General features: G+C 42.6%; 1 protein-coding gene across 1 annotated transcript in view; it reads left to right on the top strand.

Moving 5' to 3' along the window:
- LOC128620269 (integrin alpha-2-like) overlaps positions 1-12,395 on the top strand; it is a 39,154-nt gene that overhangs the window by 370 nt on the left and 26,389 nt on the right. Inside the window, exon 2 of the mRNA XM_053645125.1 lies at positions 7,216-7,339. Coding sequence (XP_053501100.1) covers positions 7,216-7,339 — 124 coding nt within the window. The remainder of the gene's footprint in view (positions 1-7,215; positions 7,340-12,395) is intronic.

Genomic DNA, 12,395 nt, shown 5'->3' on the forward strand with positions numbered 1-12,395 from the left:
CGCTTAGGCTAATGAATGTGTACAGTCGCGCGCGTGTATATAGAGGTGACCAGATTACAGTGTGTGTGTGTGTGTGTGTGTGTGTGTTTTATAACAGGAATATGGAAATGTAAGTATGTGTGTAGGAAAGCTGCGTGTCATGTCTAAAATTGTTCAGTTTTATTTGAACTTTCTCTAGAAATAGATCAAAGACACGCCGCCTACTAAATTATTAACATAATGAAAACGACATTCTGTGAAGTACCCGGATGTCAATTCAGTCATTCACGAGCCACACAGATTTGCACTGAGGTAAATTAAAACGAAATGAAATAAATTAAACAGTGAACGTGCCAAACTTCGCATCTTTAGTGCTAATATCTTTTTTTTTCTCTCTGTTATCAAATTATTAAGTAACTTTGGGCACGCCTTAAGCTAGGTAAATTTAGGACACGCCCCAAATGTATTAACTTTAGGACATGCCCTAAACCTGACAGCCTCTTGCTCTTTTGGCCCCTTTTTGGAAAAAAGTAGTTCATGCATGAGCAAAAAAAGTAATAATGTAACAACAAACTAATTTGCATATTCATTGCATGGTCATTATTGTTCGCAGGAAAAGAGTTTTGTCCGAATACAAATGATTTTAGTTTGTGTTTTGATAGTGTTTTGAGAACAATGGTGATCGGTTGTTGGGGGAAAATGGTGCTTGGTCATTGGTTGTTGAGAGCAATGCTGAGCAGTGATTGGTTGTTGGGGAAAATTGTGTTTGGTCATTGGTAGATGAGAACAATGGTGATCGGTGATTGGTTGTTGGGGAAAAATGGTGAGCAGAGATTGGTTGTTGGGGGAAAAATGGTGTTTGGTCATTGATAGATGAGAACAGTGGTGACCGGTGATTGGTTGTTGTGGAAAAATGGTGAGCAGAGATTGGTTGTTGGGGGGAAAATGGTGTTTGGTCATTGATAGATGAGAACAGTGGTGATCGGTGATTGCTTGTTGGGGAAAAATGGTGAGCAGAGATTGGTTTCCCAGATGAATGCTGATCACTGATTGGTCTTTGGGAACAATGGTAATAAATGATTGGTTTGGTGATTTGGCCTTGGGAACAGTAGTGATTGGTCATTGGGGAAACGGCTCGTGTGATTGGAGGAGTTAACTCTGTGTGTTCTCTGTCACATGACAAGTTTTTTGTCTTATAAGCTTCAAGACAGTGAAGAAAGATCGGCTGGTGAAGGAAGGACTGTTTATTGCTGCTATACCGCAAGTGAGAACAGGAACTAACTTGTTTAGCGGATGATCCGCAATATTAAATGTAACTATGAATGGATAAAAAGTATGACCTGTTCATTAATAAATAAATAACCGCTGCAGTATACGAGGAATAAAACACTTCGACTTAACAGTAACTGCACACAGAGTGTTTTATTTCTTACTTACTGCCTTAGTTATTTCTTACATAAGATAATATAAAGGGGGTGTAAACATATGCACTCGGCTGTATCGTGTCCTGCTGAGTCTGTAGTGTTTGTGAACATGTTGTAGTTGTAAATGGTCCAGACTGCTGCGCTAAAGTGGGTTAGCCGGCTTATTGGACACAAAGCAGCCAGTGAACTGGAACTGTGTTGGAACTGAATGAGCAGCATTAGACGATCTGACCTCTCTCTGTCTTTCTCTCTCTCTCTTTCTCTGTATCTCTTCCTGTCTTTCTCTCTCTCTTTCTCTGTATCTCTTCCTGTCTTTCTCTCTCTCTTTCTCTGTATCTCTTCCTGTCTTTCTCTCTGTCTGTTTGACCCTCTGCCTGACCCTTCCATTACAGGCCCTCTCTCATATCCCGAGTTTAATCTTAGCTCTGTCTTTTCTCCAAAGCCCTGCCGCACCACTTCTCTCTCTCTCTCTCTCTCTTCAGTGTTTAAGGGTTGCTTTGTGTTCTGGCCCTGTGTATCTGTTCCTGCCTCAAGCTGTGTTTTTTTTCTTACCACTTGCCAACTTATCGAGTGGATGCATGTTTTGCCCCAGTGTCGCTTTCAGTGCACTTTCTCTCACGCTTTTTTTTTAAATTTCCTGTGCCATCTCGCTATTTAAAGCTATGCTGCGGTGCCTTGTCTTTCCTTCTGTCTTTGCTATTTGATAACACATTTACCGCTCAGACAATCAAACACTTTTACAAGACGCACATCTCTAAATTGAGTCTGCTGAGACAGCAATTAATATATATGTTGCTCCGTTATGTTTTTATTTTTCATAATGTCCCACCTCGCAAAGCCCTGTTTTGTCATAGTCTGGTTTAGTTTTTGTCTGATTAGTGTTGCTGCATTATTTTTGTACAGACCGTTTCAGAGACAAAGTGATTAGTCTTTGGAAAAAATGGTGATTGGTTGTGAACAGTTGGGAACAGTGTGACCGGTGATTGGTTGTTGGGAACAGTGGTGATCGGTGATTGGTTGTTGAGAACATTGGTGATAATAATTGGTTGTTGGGAATAATGGGGATCGGTGATTGGTTGATGTGAACAGTGGCAATTGGTTGTTGGGAACAGTGGTGATCGGTGATTGGTTGTTGGGAACAATGATCAGTGATTGGTTGTTGGGAACGTTGGTGATCGGTGATTGGTTGTTGGGAACAATGATCAGTGATTGGTTGTTGGGAACGTTGGTGATCGGTGATTGGTTGTTGAGAACATTGGTGATAATAATTGGTTGTTGGGAATAACGGGGATCGGTGATTGGTTGATGTGAACAGTGGCAATTGGTTGTTGGGAACAGTGGTGACCAGTGATCGATGGGTTTTCATAGAGTTTCTAGTGTTCTATCCAGTCGTCTCCTGTAACGGCTTCCTCCAAGACACGTGAAGTCAGCCAAACTGCTACTCATGCTGCGCGACTGGGCGGCACAACACGCTCAGAAAGTGCTACTTGCCCTCGGCCACATGCATGAGCTCAGAGATGCCCACGATTGGCACGTGTCGATGTGATTGTGATTGACTGACAGGGAAAAGAGAGTATGCACTTCCCGTCCTGAGAGCTCAGACAATTGTGTTCTGTCGGCTCCCAGCCATGGATGGCTGTAGCGTCGTAGGTCCTGTTCACACCCGGCATTAACATGCGTCCTGGGTGAATCGGATCGTAAGTGGAAACCCGAGACGCGTAGCCGTTCACGCCGTCGTCTTTAGGGCTGGACGATATATCGATTTAATATCCATATCGTGATAAACGATTACACGATACACTTTTCTGAGGTATCGTTGGTTCGGTGACGCATGTTTTTAATAATTACAAATGAAATGGTACCGATTTCATGCCGTTGCTTTGATGCAGTTTTTAAAGAATGAATCGTCTTTGTAGGCGTTCAAGAAAAGTACCACCAAGGTTTATTTTACTAAGTTTATGTTATCGTAGTTGTTTATTGTGATACGCAACATATATCGTAGAAATGTCCTCAAGTATCATGATATGATATATGATATGATATGATATTTTTTGGCATATCACCCAGCCCTAGTCGTCTTTATTGGCAGAGAGCTACAGTTCGGTGCCATTTCCAAACAGTCTTGTACTGATTACGTATTTTCTGGTTGATGCAGTAGATCAGACACTCCTTCGCCGCTGTCCAGGATGCATCGAGGTGCATTCATGTTCACACTACATGTTCACACATGGCCGAAAGCATCCCAGACCACCTCTAAATATAGTTTGAGTGATCGGATCACAGTGCATCTTCGAGACACCTCTGACCCCGTTCACACCGGGACTCGGTGCCGTCCAATTGCTATCCGATCCCCCAGGACGTATATTAACGCCAGGTATGAACAGGGTCTTAGGGATTTGATCTCCAAAAGATAAGGTGAGCGTTTTTTCCGACGCACCACTCAGGAGCCCCTCAAGTATGTGTAGTGTTTTATCCAAAAAATAAAAATAAAAAATGCAGATGTAATCATGAAATGTTTTCTTTTGTCCTGGTGCATGATCCCCACCTGAAACCTGCAAATCTCGGCACCTCTTAAAGCCTTTCAAAGCTAAGTTTGCAGTGAATTTCCGCCGAAGTGTTAAAAATGTGGCTTGTGGTTCTGCTGTCCTCAGCTTAACTTATTCCAACTCGACCCAAAAAACAAACTTCAGCTATACTCGGTGTGTTCAACTGCTTGGACAATCAAATCTGTCAGTCATCGGCGTGTTGCTGGATGTGTGGAATGTCTGGAAATGTTGACTATAATCTTTGGGATGTGTTAAATCTCAGGCGGTGGATTTGTTTTGAAGCGATTAAATTAGCCAGGACATGTTCGGTGTCTGATTTTAGTTTCGCACTAACAAGTACAACTCCAATTCCGAAAAAATTGGGACATGCTCGCACCCGCACTCTCTGTTTACGCAACCATGCGCTTGTAATCCGGGCAGAATGTGGTTTGGAGTTGTCCTGCTCTGGATGGCGGCGTATGTTGCTCCAAGATGTGTACATTTCTTTCTGCAATAATGCTGCTCTCACAGATGTGCAAGTTACCCATGCCATGAGCATTTACATGCCCCCATACCATGTGCACTGACACCCACACCATGACATCCGCTGGATTTTGGACCTGACGCCGATAACAGCTCGGACGGTCCTTTTCCTCTTTGGCCCGGAGAACACGACGGCTGTTTTGTCCAAAATCTATTTCAAACGTCGACTCGTCGGACCAGGAAACTCGATTCCACTGTGCTACTGCCCATCTCAGATGAGACCGAGCCCAGAGAAGTGGGCGGAGCTTCTGGACAGTGTTGATCTACGGCTTCTGCTTTGCATAGTCAAGCCTTAACCTGCATCTGTGGATGCAGCGGCGAATGGTGTCGAGTGACAAAGGTTTACCAAAGTATTCCCGAGCCCATGTCAGGATCTCCATTACAGACTCATGACGGTTTTTAAGACGGTGACGTCTGAGGGATCGGAGATCACACACATTCAGAAGTGGTTTTCGGCCTCGCCCTTTACGCACCGAGATTTGACCAGGTTCCTCGAATCTTTTAATTATATTGTGCGCCGTAGAAGGTGAAAAACTCCATTTGTCTTTGGGGAATATTCTTCTCAAAGTGTTGGATTATTCTCTGATGCATCTGTTGGCAGATTGGCAAGCCGATTTCTCGCTCTTGAAGGACTAGGCCTTTTTTGGAGGCTCCTTATACACTGCGATTAGACGATTGCCTCACCTGTTTCACGGCACCTTCTTATTTCAACTCGTCACATCGTTATTAATCATAAATCGCCCCTGTCCCAACTTTTTTGGAACGTGTTGCAGGCATCAATTTAAAAATAAAGGTTTATCTTCAAAAAACTGTGCAGTTGATTAGATAAAACGTCAAATACCTCGTCTTTATACGTCTTTTGTTTAAATACAAGTCAAAGTACCTTCACAGATCACTCCTCTTTGTGTTTATTAGCATTTTAACACTGTCCCAACTTTTTTGGAATTGGGCTTGTAATAGAAGGTCTTTTCTTTTTTCTTTTTTTCCAGACAACATCGTTTAGAACTGTAATCTCATCTTTAAAAATGGGCAAGGGTAACGCTCGACACGATGCTACCAGCACCATGCTTCACAGTGAGGTTGGTGTGCACATGGTTATGAGTCGGTATACACACTAAAGAGTCCTCGTGTGTGTGTGTGTGTGTGTGGGGTTTATGCATTACTGCTACTCAAACATTTACGAGCACTCGTGTCTTACATAATCTGCGCTACTCTAAATATTTCTGATGCGGCGCGCCTCCGTTCAGTCCTGATTATGTTGGGATTTCCAGTCATGGCTTAAACGTCCCGGTTAATCTTCCTAGGAATGGTTGAATTATTCCCGTGCACGTAGAAACGTCTAGACCGTGTGATTAAGCATCGCAACAAACAAAAAAAAAGTCCCTCTCGGAGAAGTGTCAGCACTGTGGGAGGAAAAAGGTCATTTTTGTGGCTGGTGTTGGTTCCTGTGTCGTTTCTGAGGAAGTCAGGAGGAGACCGAGACGTTTTAAGAGGACGTGAGCTCGAGTGGAATTTGTTCGGACCTTTTTATGCAAACAGGCGTACGAGCGATGCAGAATTCAGTCCCAACTCTAAGCTGTTTAAAGAGCGGACGGTCATAGGAACGATTCAGTAAATATCAGGGAGGAAAAAATCATCATGGACAAATAAATAATTATATAATGTTTTGTACTGAGTTTAATTATTTCATAGACTGGTGTTGCATTTTTGTGTGTATGTGTGTGTGAGACAGAGTCTGTGTCTCTACAAGTTGGTTTATGTGTGGGGTGTGTGTGTGTGCATGCCTGTGAGAGAGAGAGAGAGAGAGACCGATTGTGTCTGCAGGTTGGTTCATGTGGTGTGTGCATGTGAGAGAGAGTTTGTGAGAGTTTAGATGTTATGGAGTGTGTGTGTGTGTGTGTGTGTGTGTTACACATACTCATTATACATTCCATCAGAACGCATGAATGAAGTGTTTTATATTAATGCACTCATTCTAATTCGGTATGGTTTCTATAGTAACGGCTGATTGACGGGGGCCGTCCTCGCATTAAAACACTGCGTAGTTGAATGTACAAGAAAAGGCAAAAGAAGCAATCACTTGTGGTTTGTGTAATATGTGTGTGTGTAAAGGATGGGCCTTGCTCTGTGTGTCTATTACAGTGGTCAGGAACCTGTGGTCTTTCACATTGAGGTTGAGTTGACAACCCATCGTCGTCTGGGTGACATCAGATAGTGCGATTATAAATAAGTCCCTTCTATAACGGTGTACTACATGATCAAATAGTGCAATTGTGTAACCAGGAAATTCATTACAGTTTTGTTGAACTGATGATGACTTGAGTGCAAAAGTGTTCATTTAGCCATCGTAGCATCGTGACTGTTCCTATGAATTGAGGTCCAAAGCCATCTTCATGTTTTGTTTTGTTTTGTTTTGTTTTTTAAGTAGTACCATCCTCAGTAATCTCAACGATCTTTGGGCTGCACCATGTGGGGCATCAGGATGGACCGGGTAGGTCCGGGGAGCAGAAGGGGTCAGGAACACTGGTATCTCAGGACTAGCATGTGTAGCTCGACCGAGAGTTCCATCCCAGTTCACTGTAACACTCTGTGCCTGTGAACCCTCCAGATCTGCTCCTTTACCTAAGGAACAACTATTAACAAATTAAAAAATTGACTAAACAAATAAGTTTTAATATTTGTGTGCGTATGTGTGTGTGTGTGTGTGTGTGTGTGTGTGTGTGTGTGTGTGTGTGTGTGTGCAGGTTGGTGTATTGAACACACTCAAGGATTTAATGTGGGAACATCAGGAGCTAAAATTTTCTCGGGCCCAACAGTCGATGAGTTTGGATACACAGTGCAGCAGTTCAGCAATCACCAGGGCAAATGGTAAGGACTGTGTGTGTGTGTGTGTGTGTGTGTGTGTGTTCTAGATTAATTAGTAAATTGCATATTTGTGTAAAACAGAGACGGAATGCTGTCTCTCTTGCCACCATCAATAAAAAACCAAATCCTATGAATATGTAAATTCAGGCTGCCCCCAAAACCTACATGCCCCACCCCTTTTCATGGAAAATTAGTGCTGCAATGTCTGCATTTGCACATTACATTCTTGTCACATGTTTAACATTAACTCAGATTTTCCAGTTTATAGATTAAATAGATTTTATATACAAGAAGCCACACCCACTTCATTGGGACCAACAGTTAAAAAGGCCTCGCCTCCGACATTAGGACTGGCACACACAGGCCACACCCCCTTCATTGAGACTAACAGCTACAAGCATATAGGCCACACCGCCTTAGTTAAGACACATAGACCACGCCTCCTTCAGTGAGACTGAGGCACACAGACCACGCCTCCTTCACTGAGACTGAGGCACACGGACCACGCCTCCTTCACTGAGACTGGGGCACACGGACCACGCCTCCTTCAGTGAGACTGAGGCACACAGACCACGCCTCCTTCAATGAGACTGAGGCACACGGACCACGCCTCCTTCAGTGAGACTGAGGCACACAGACCACGCCTCCTTCACTGAGACTGAGGCACACGGACCACGCCTCCTTCAGTGAGACTGAGGCACACGGACCACGCCTCCTTCAGTGAGACTGAGGCACACGGACCACGCCTCCTTCAGTGAGACTGAGGCACACAGACCACGCCTCCTTCAATGAGACTGAGGCACACGGACCACGCCTCCTTCAATGAGACTGAGGCACACGGACCACGCCTCCTTCAGTGAGACTGAGGCACACGGACCACGCCTCCTTCAGTGAGACTGAGGCACACGGACCACGCCTCCTTCAATGAGACTGAGGCACACGGACCACGCCTCCTTCACTTACAGCATAAATAGTTGCTGCAGATACGAATACATATCTATATAATACACTAGTCCAGATATTTTCTTTCTCCACACACATACATTTAAAAAAAAAAAAAAAATCTGCATATTTGCATATCCTAGCTGCATATTTCTCCATATTTGTCCTAGCTTCACCCACACTACAGAACGTGCACGAGCACTTCCTCTTGCACTTTCCTGTGTTGGTGTGATAGGGTCTGCAGACCATAGATCCCTTCGGAGCATGGTTTCTCTGAAGCTTATCTCGGAAGAAATGGGTTCCTTCCTTTCATTTATTTCACAAACAAATGCAGAGACTCCGTTTCGAGCCATGCCATGGCTTTCTCAGCGTGCCTGCGGATGCAGCAGACGGAGCGTGGACAATATTCAGGAAAGCGTTCCAGTGAAAAACTCTCCCCTACATGTCCAGGCTTCATTGTGTTCCTGGGGTTTTTAATGAAATCTTCACAGAGCTTCACTTTGCATATCTCGGCTCTTGCTTTGGATAGGGTTCTGTGTTAGAGCAGCGAAAGGTTTCGACACTTTGACCACTTGCGCACTCAAATTAACGATTCATCTTTATAAAGTTAATTAGACAGACAAGCAGTTTTTTATTTTATTTTTTTTTAATAACATTTCTTTTCTGACATTGCACATGCACTAGAAATCATCCCACAGAGACGAATCTGTACTTTTTATTTGTTAAAGTTAAACGCGGTCGATTTTAAATTTTCGAATTTGAGCCTTTATTCAGAAAGACCAGTTTGCTTTTGAGAACTTTTACTTTCTCTATAAATACCTTTGAGACCACATCGAAAGAATGATGCAAAGTGACTGAAACCGAAACTCCGGCCGAGCGCACATGCTGCATCGAAGTACCATGATCTCACTGTTTCTACTGCTGAGTACGTTGTTTATCTAACTTTGGCATAAATAATTATTGATTTGTGTAATACCTGATTTTAAAATCTTTATCCTAATTTACTTGCATAGAGTTAGGATGTCACTGATAAAACCCAGCTTTGTTGTATTTTTGTTCTTCAAAAAAGTGAAACCAGGGACACATTTTCGTTCAGCATTTTTATTTATTTCTAAGTAGCCAAAAGTTTAGGGTGGTCCATAGCACATTTTGCCACATGGTTCGGGGTGATTTTATACAAGTTGGATGTTTTTTTTATGAGAAAGGGCTTCCGTCTAGCCGACCTACCCCATAGCCCAGACATGCGAAGAATAATTTTGGAGGGACGTCCTGTTCTTAGTGATGTCACTGCGGTGCTCCATGTCCTCTCTTTGTCGATGATGGCCTTCACCGTGTTCCATGGTACATCTAATGTTTTGGGAAATATTTTTGTACCCCTCTCCTGATTGATTCCTTTCGCCAGTGAGACCCTATACAGGCTTTTTAAGCTCATTCTGAACACCACATCCACAGTTATAAAAGGGTGTGTAGACCTGCGCAGCGAGGGTATTGTAACTGTTTGTTTTTGTTTTGTTTTTTTTTTCGTTTCCCTATTTTCCTCAAATGTTTCTGATTTTTGTTTTTCACTTTAATTTTTATACCTCGTAATTTCAGATTGAGTTTGGGGAAAGTGCTGACAGTTCAGCAGGGGTGTGTAGACTTTTTATATATCCACTGTGTGTATATGTGTAAAGAGTCCTTATTTAAAGACTCATCTCTACACGTGGTTGTGACTCCAACCTGATTTCCATCTCTGGAACTTCCTGGCTTATCTTTACCCGAAAATAGGTTATTATTCACGGTCATCTTTAGACGTCTGGATGTTTTCAACCCCCCAGCCCGGCCTCAGGAAATTCCCTGACCGCTTCTTAGCAATGATGCAACAGTCCTGACTCTGACTGTTTATTAAGACGAGTCATTTCCCGTTCCTTTATTGGCTGGGGCTGATGTCATTTTGTCCTGCTTCCGAATAACTTGGATGCTCAGTTAGCCTCTGACGCACACATACCAAACTCACACACTCCCAAAAACAAACATTTACACACACACACACACCTACACACGGAGCATTTCGGAGGCCCAGAGAAGGAACCAGGCAACAGCTATAAAATACACATCACGGTCCGTAGCAGAACATAAACACTGATAAAGTTTTCGAGCGGACTTTGAACTGTGAATATCCGTATCTGATACCTTCTATAACCATTATTTAAAAACCCCGTGTAGTGAGCATATACTGATTTTCTGCTGGATTTTACCTGTGTCCCGGTTAATCAAGCTAAATACAAAATCAGGGGAAAAAACAATACTTTAGGTAAATAAATATATAAAAATCATGAAACTCTTTTTTTTAAATTTTTTTTTTAATTAAATAATTTGATAAAATTCCAACATTTCCTCTGAAACCCTGCAGAAAAGCGAGATTAGAGAAGAGAATGAAACTTCAGTAGATCACTATATTCTGTTAGACCAATCAGTGATCTGTAGCATTTCTAGCTCCGCCCACATGACCCCGTTCAGCAATGGAAACCATTACAGTCATGTGGGGGGAAAAGGAGAGTACACCCTCCTCAAGTTCAGTGTTTTTATTTATCAGGGCCTAAATAACAGTCGTGTGGTCCTCACCAACTTCTATAAACAATCGAATAACCTCAGGCGACAACAAAAAAACGCATCAGATTTCAGTAGTCGTTTTCTTCCCAAAAATAAACCGACATTCCGAAACCTGCTGGAAAATATAAGTACACCCTTCCTACTTCAGCAATCGTTAAGGGAGTAATTAGCAATCAGGTGTTACTAATTAAATGCACACGATTAGTTAATCATCAAGAAGTGTAAGTACCTATAAAAAAAAAAAAAAAACAGAAGGTTTGGCAGTTCTCAGGTGTTCTGGAGCTGGAAGAAAGGACGAGAAGCAAGAAGATCAGCTGTGACCTCGGACAAGCGATTTTTGCTGCTCGTCAATCTTTTAAGGGTCATGAGGCCACCTCCAAACGATTTGAAGTTCACCATTCTACAGTGAGAAGGATTGTCTACAAGACAGCTGTGAGAGCTGCGCATGAATGAATAGCCTCAAATCAATGACCCGAAGCAACGTTGTACGGAAGAGGGGGCCAAATTTTCTCCGGAATGACGTGAAAGGCGGATAAACTCTTCAAGAAAGCGTTTGCTTCATGGTGCTAAATGTGGATCTACATGTTACGGAATTATAGGGTGTACTTATTTTTTTCCCACCTGGTTTCTGAATGTTGGTTTACTTTTTTGAGTACGTATTGAAAACGCAGAGTTAAAGGAGGGCGTGCTTTCTTTTTCTCAACACATGAAGTCTGAAGGATCAGGAACTTGTGACCTAATGGATCTAGGGTAGGTGTAATTGTGTGGGTGTGACTACGGTATAGTGTGTAATCAAGGGAAGCGGTATGTGTGCACACACACACACACACACACACACACACACACACTCCTGTACTTGTTATTTTCTCACTGAGTCAGATCCACTGTTTGTAGATAAATCTGGCACAAAATGTGGTGATCTTACAAACCACAAGTGGTTTACCCTATCAGTGATGATCCAGAAAATGATCCAGCAGTGTTTATTCTCTCTCTCTCTCTCTCTCTCTCACTCACACACACACACACACACACACACACACACACAATAATACTACGTCTACAACTAACCTTAACTTCACTATCCTGATGGAAGTTATGGGGCTGTTTGTTTGTTTGTTTGTTTGTTTATTGTTTTTAAGAATATTTATTTATTAGAACATATACACACGTACATTTGCTTTTATGCATTCATTTGTTTGTTTGTTTACTTATTTGTTTGTTTGGATGTCTGCGTATAGATCATAAGGACCAGGCAAATGTCTCCACAAGTTCAAATCTATCATTAAGGGGGCCTTCATTTGGTCCCTATAAAAATTGCCCACGGTTTTACACACACACACACACACACACACACACACACAGAGATACAGGTCATTACAGGTTACAGGTGTTATTATGCATTCCGATCCAGTGAAATCCTCTGAACACTGTGTTCACAATGTGTGTGAGGCGTCTTTCCTCTCTGTGTGTGTGTGTGTGTGTGTATAATCACCAGCTTACAGTCCATCAATTACCATAAACACCA

Source organism: Ictalurus furcatus, chromosome 16 (genome assembly GCF_023375685.1).
Source record: "Ictalurus furcatus strain D&B chromosome 16, Billie_1.0, whole genome shotgun sequence".
In the NCBI taxonomy this organism is placed as follows: Eukaryota; Metazoa; Chordata; class Actinopteri; order Siluriformes; family Ictaluridae; genus Ictalurus; species Ictalurus furcatus.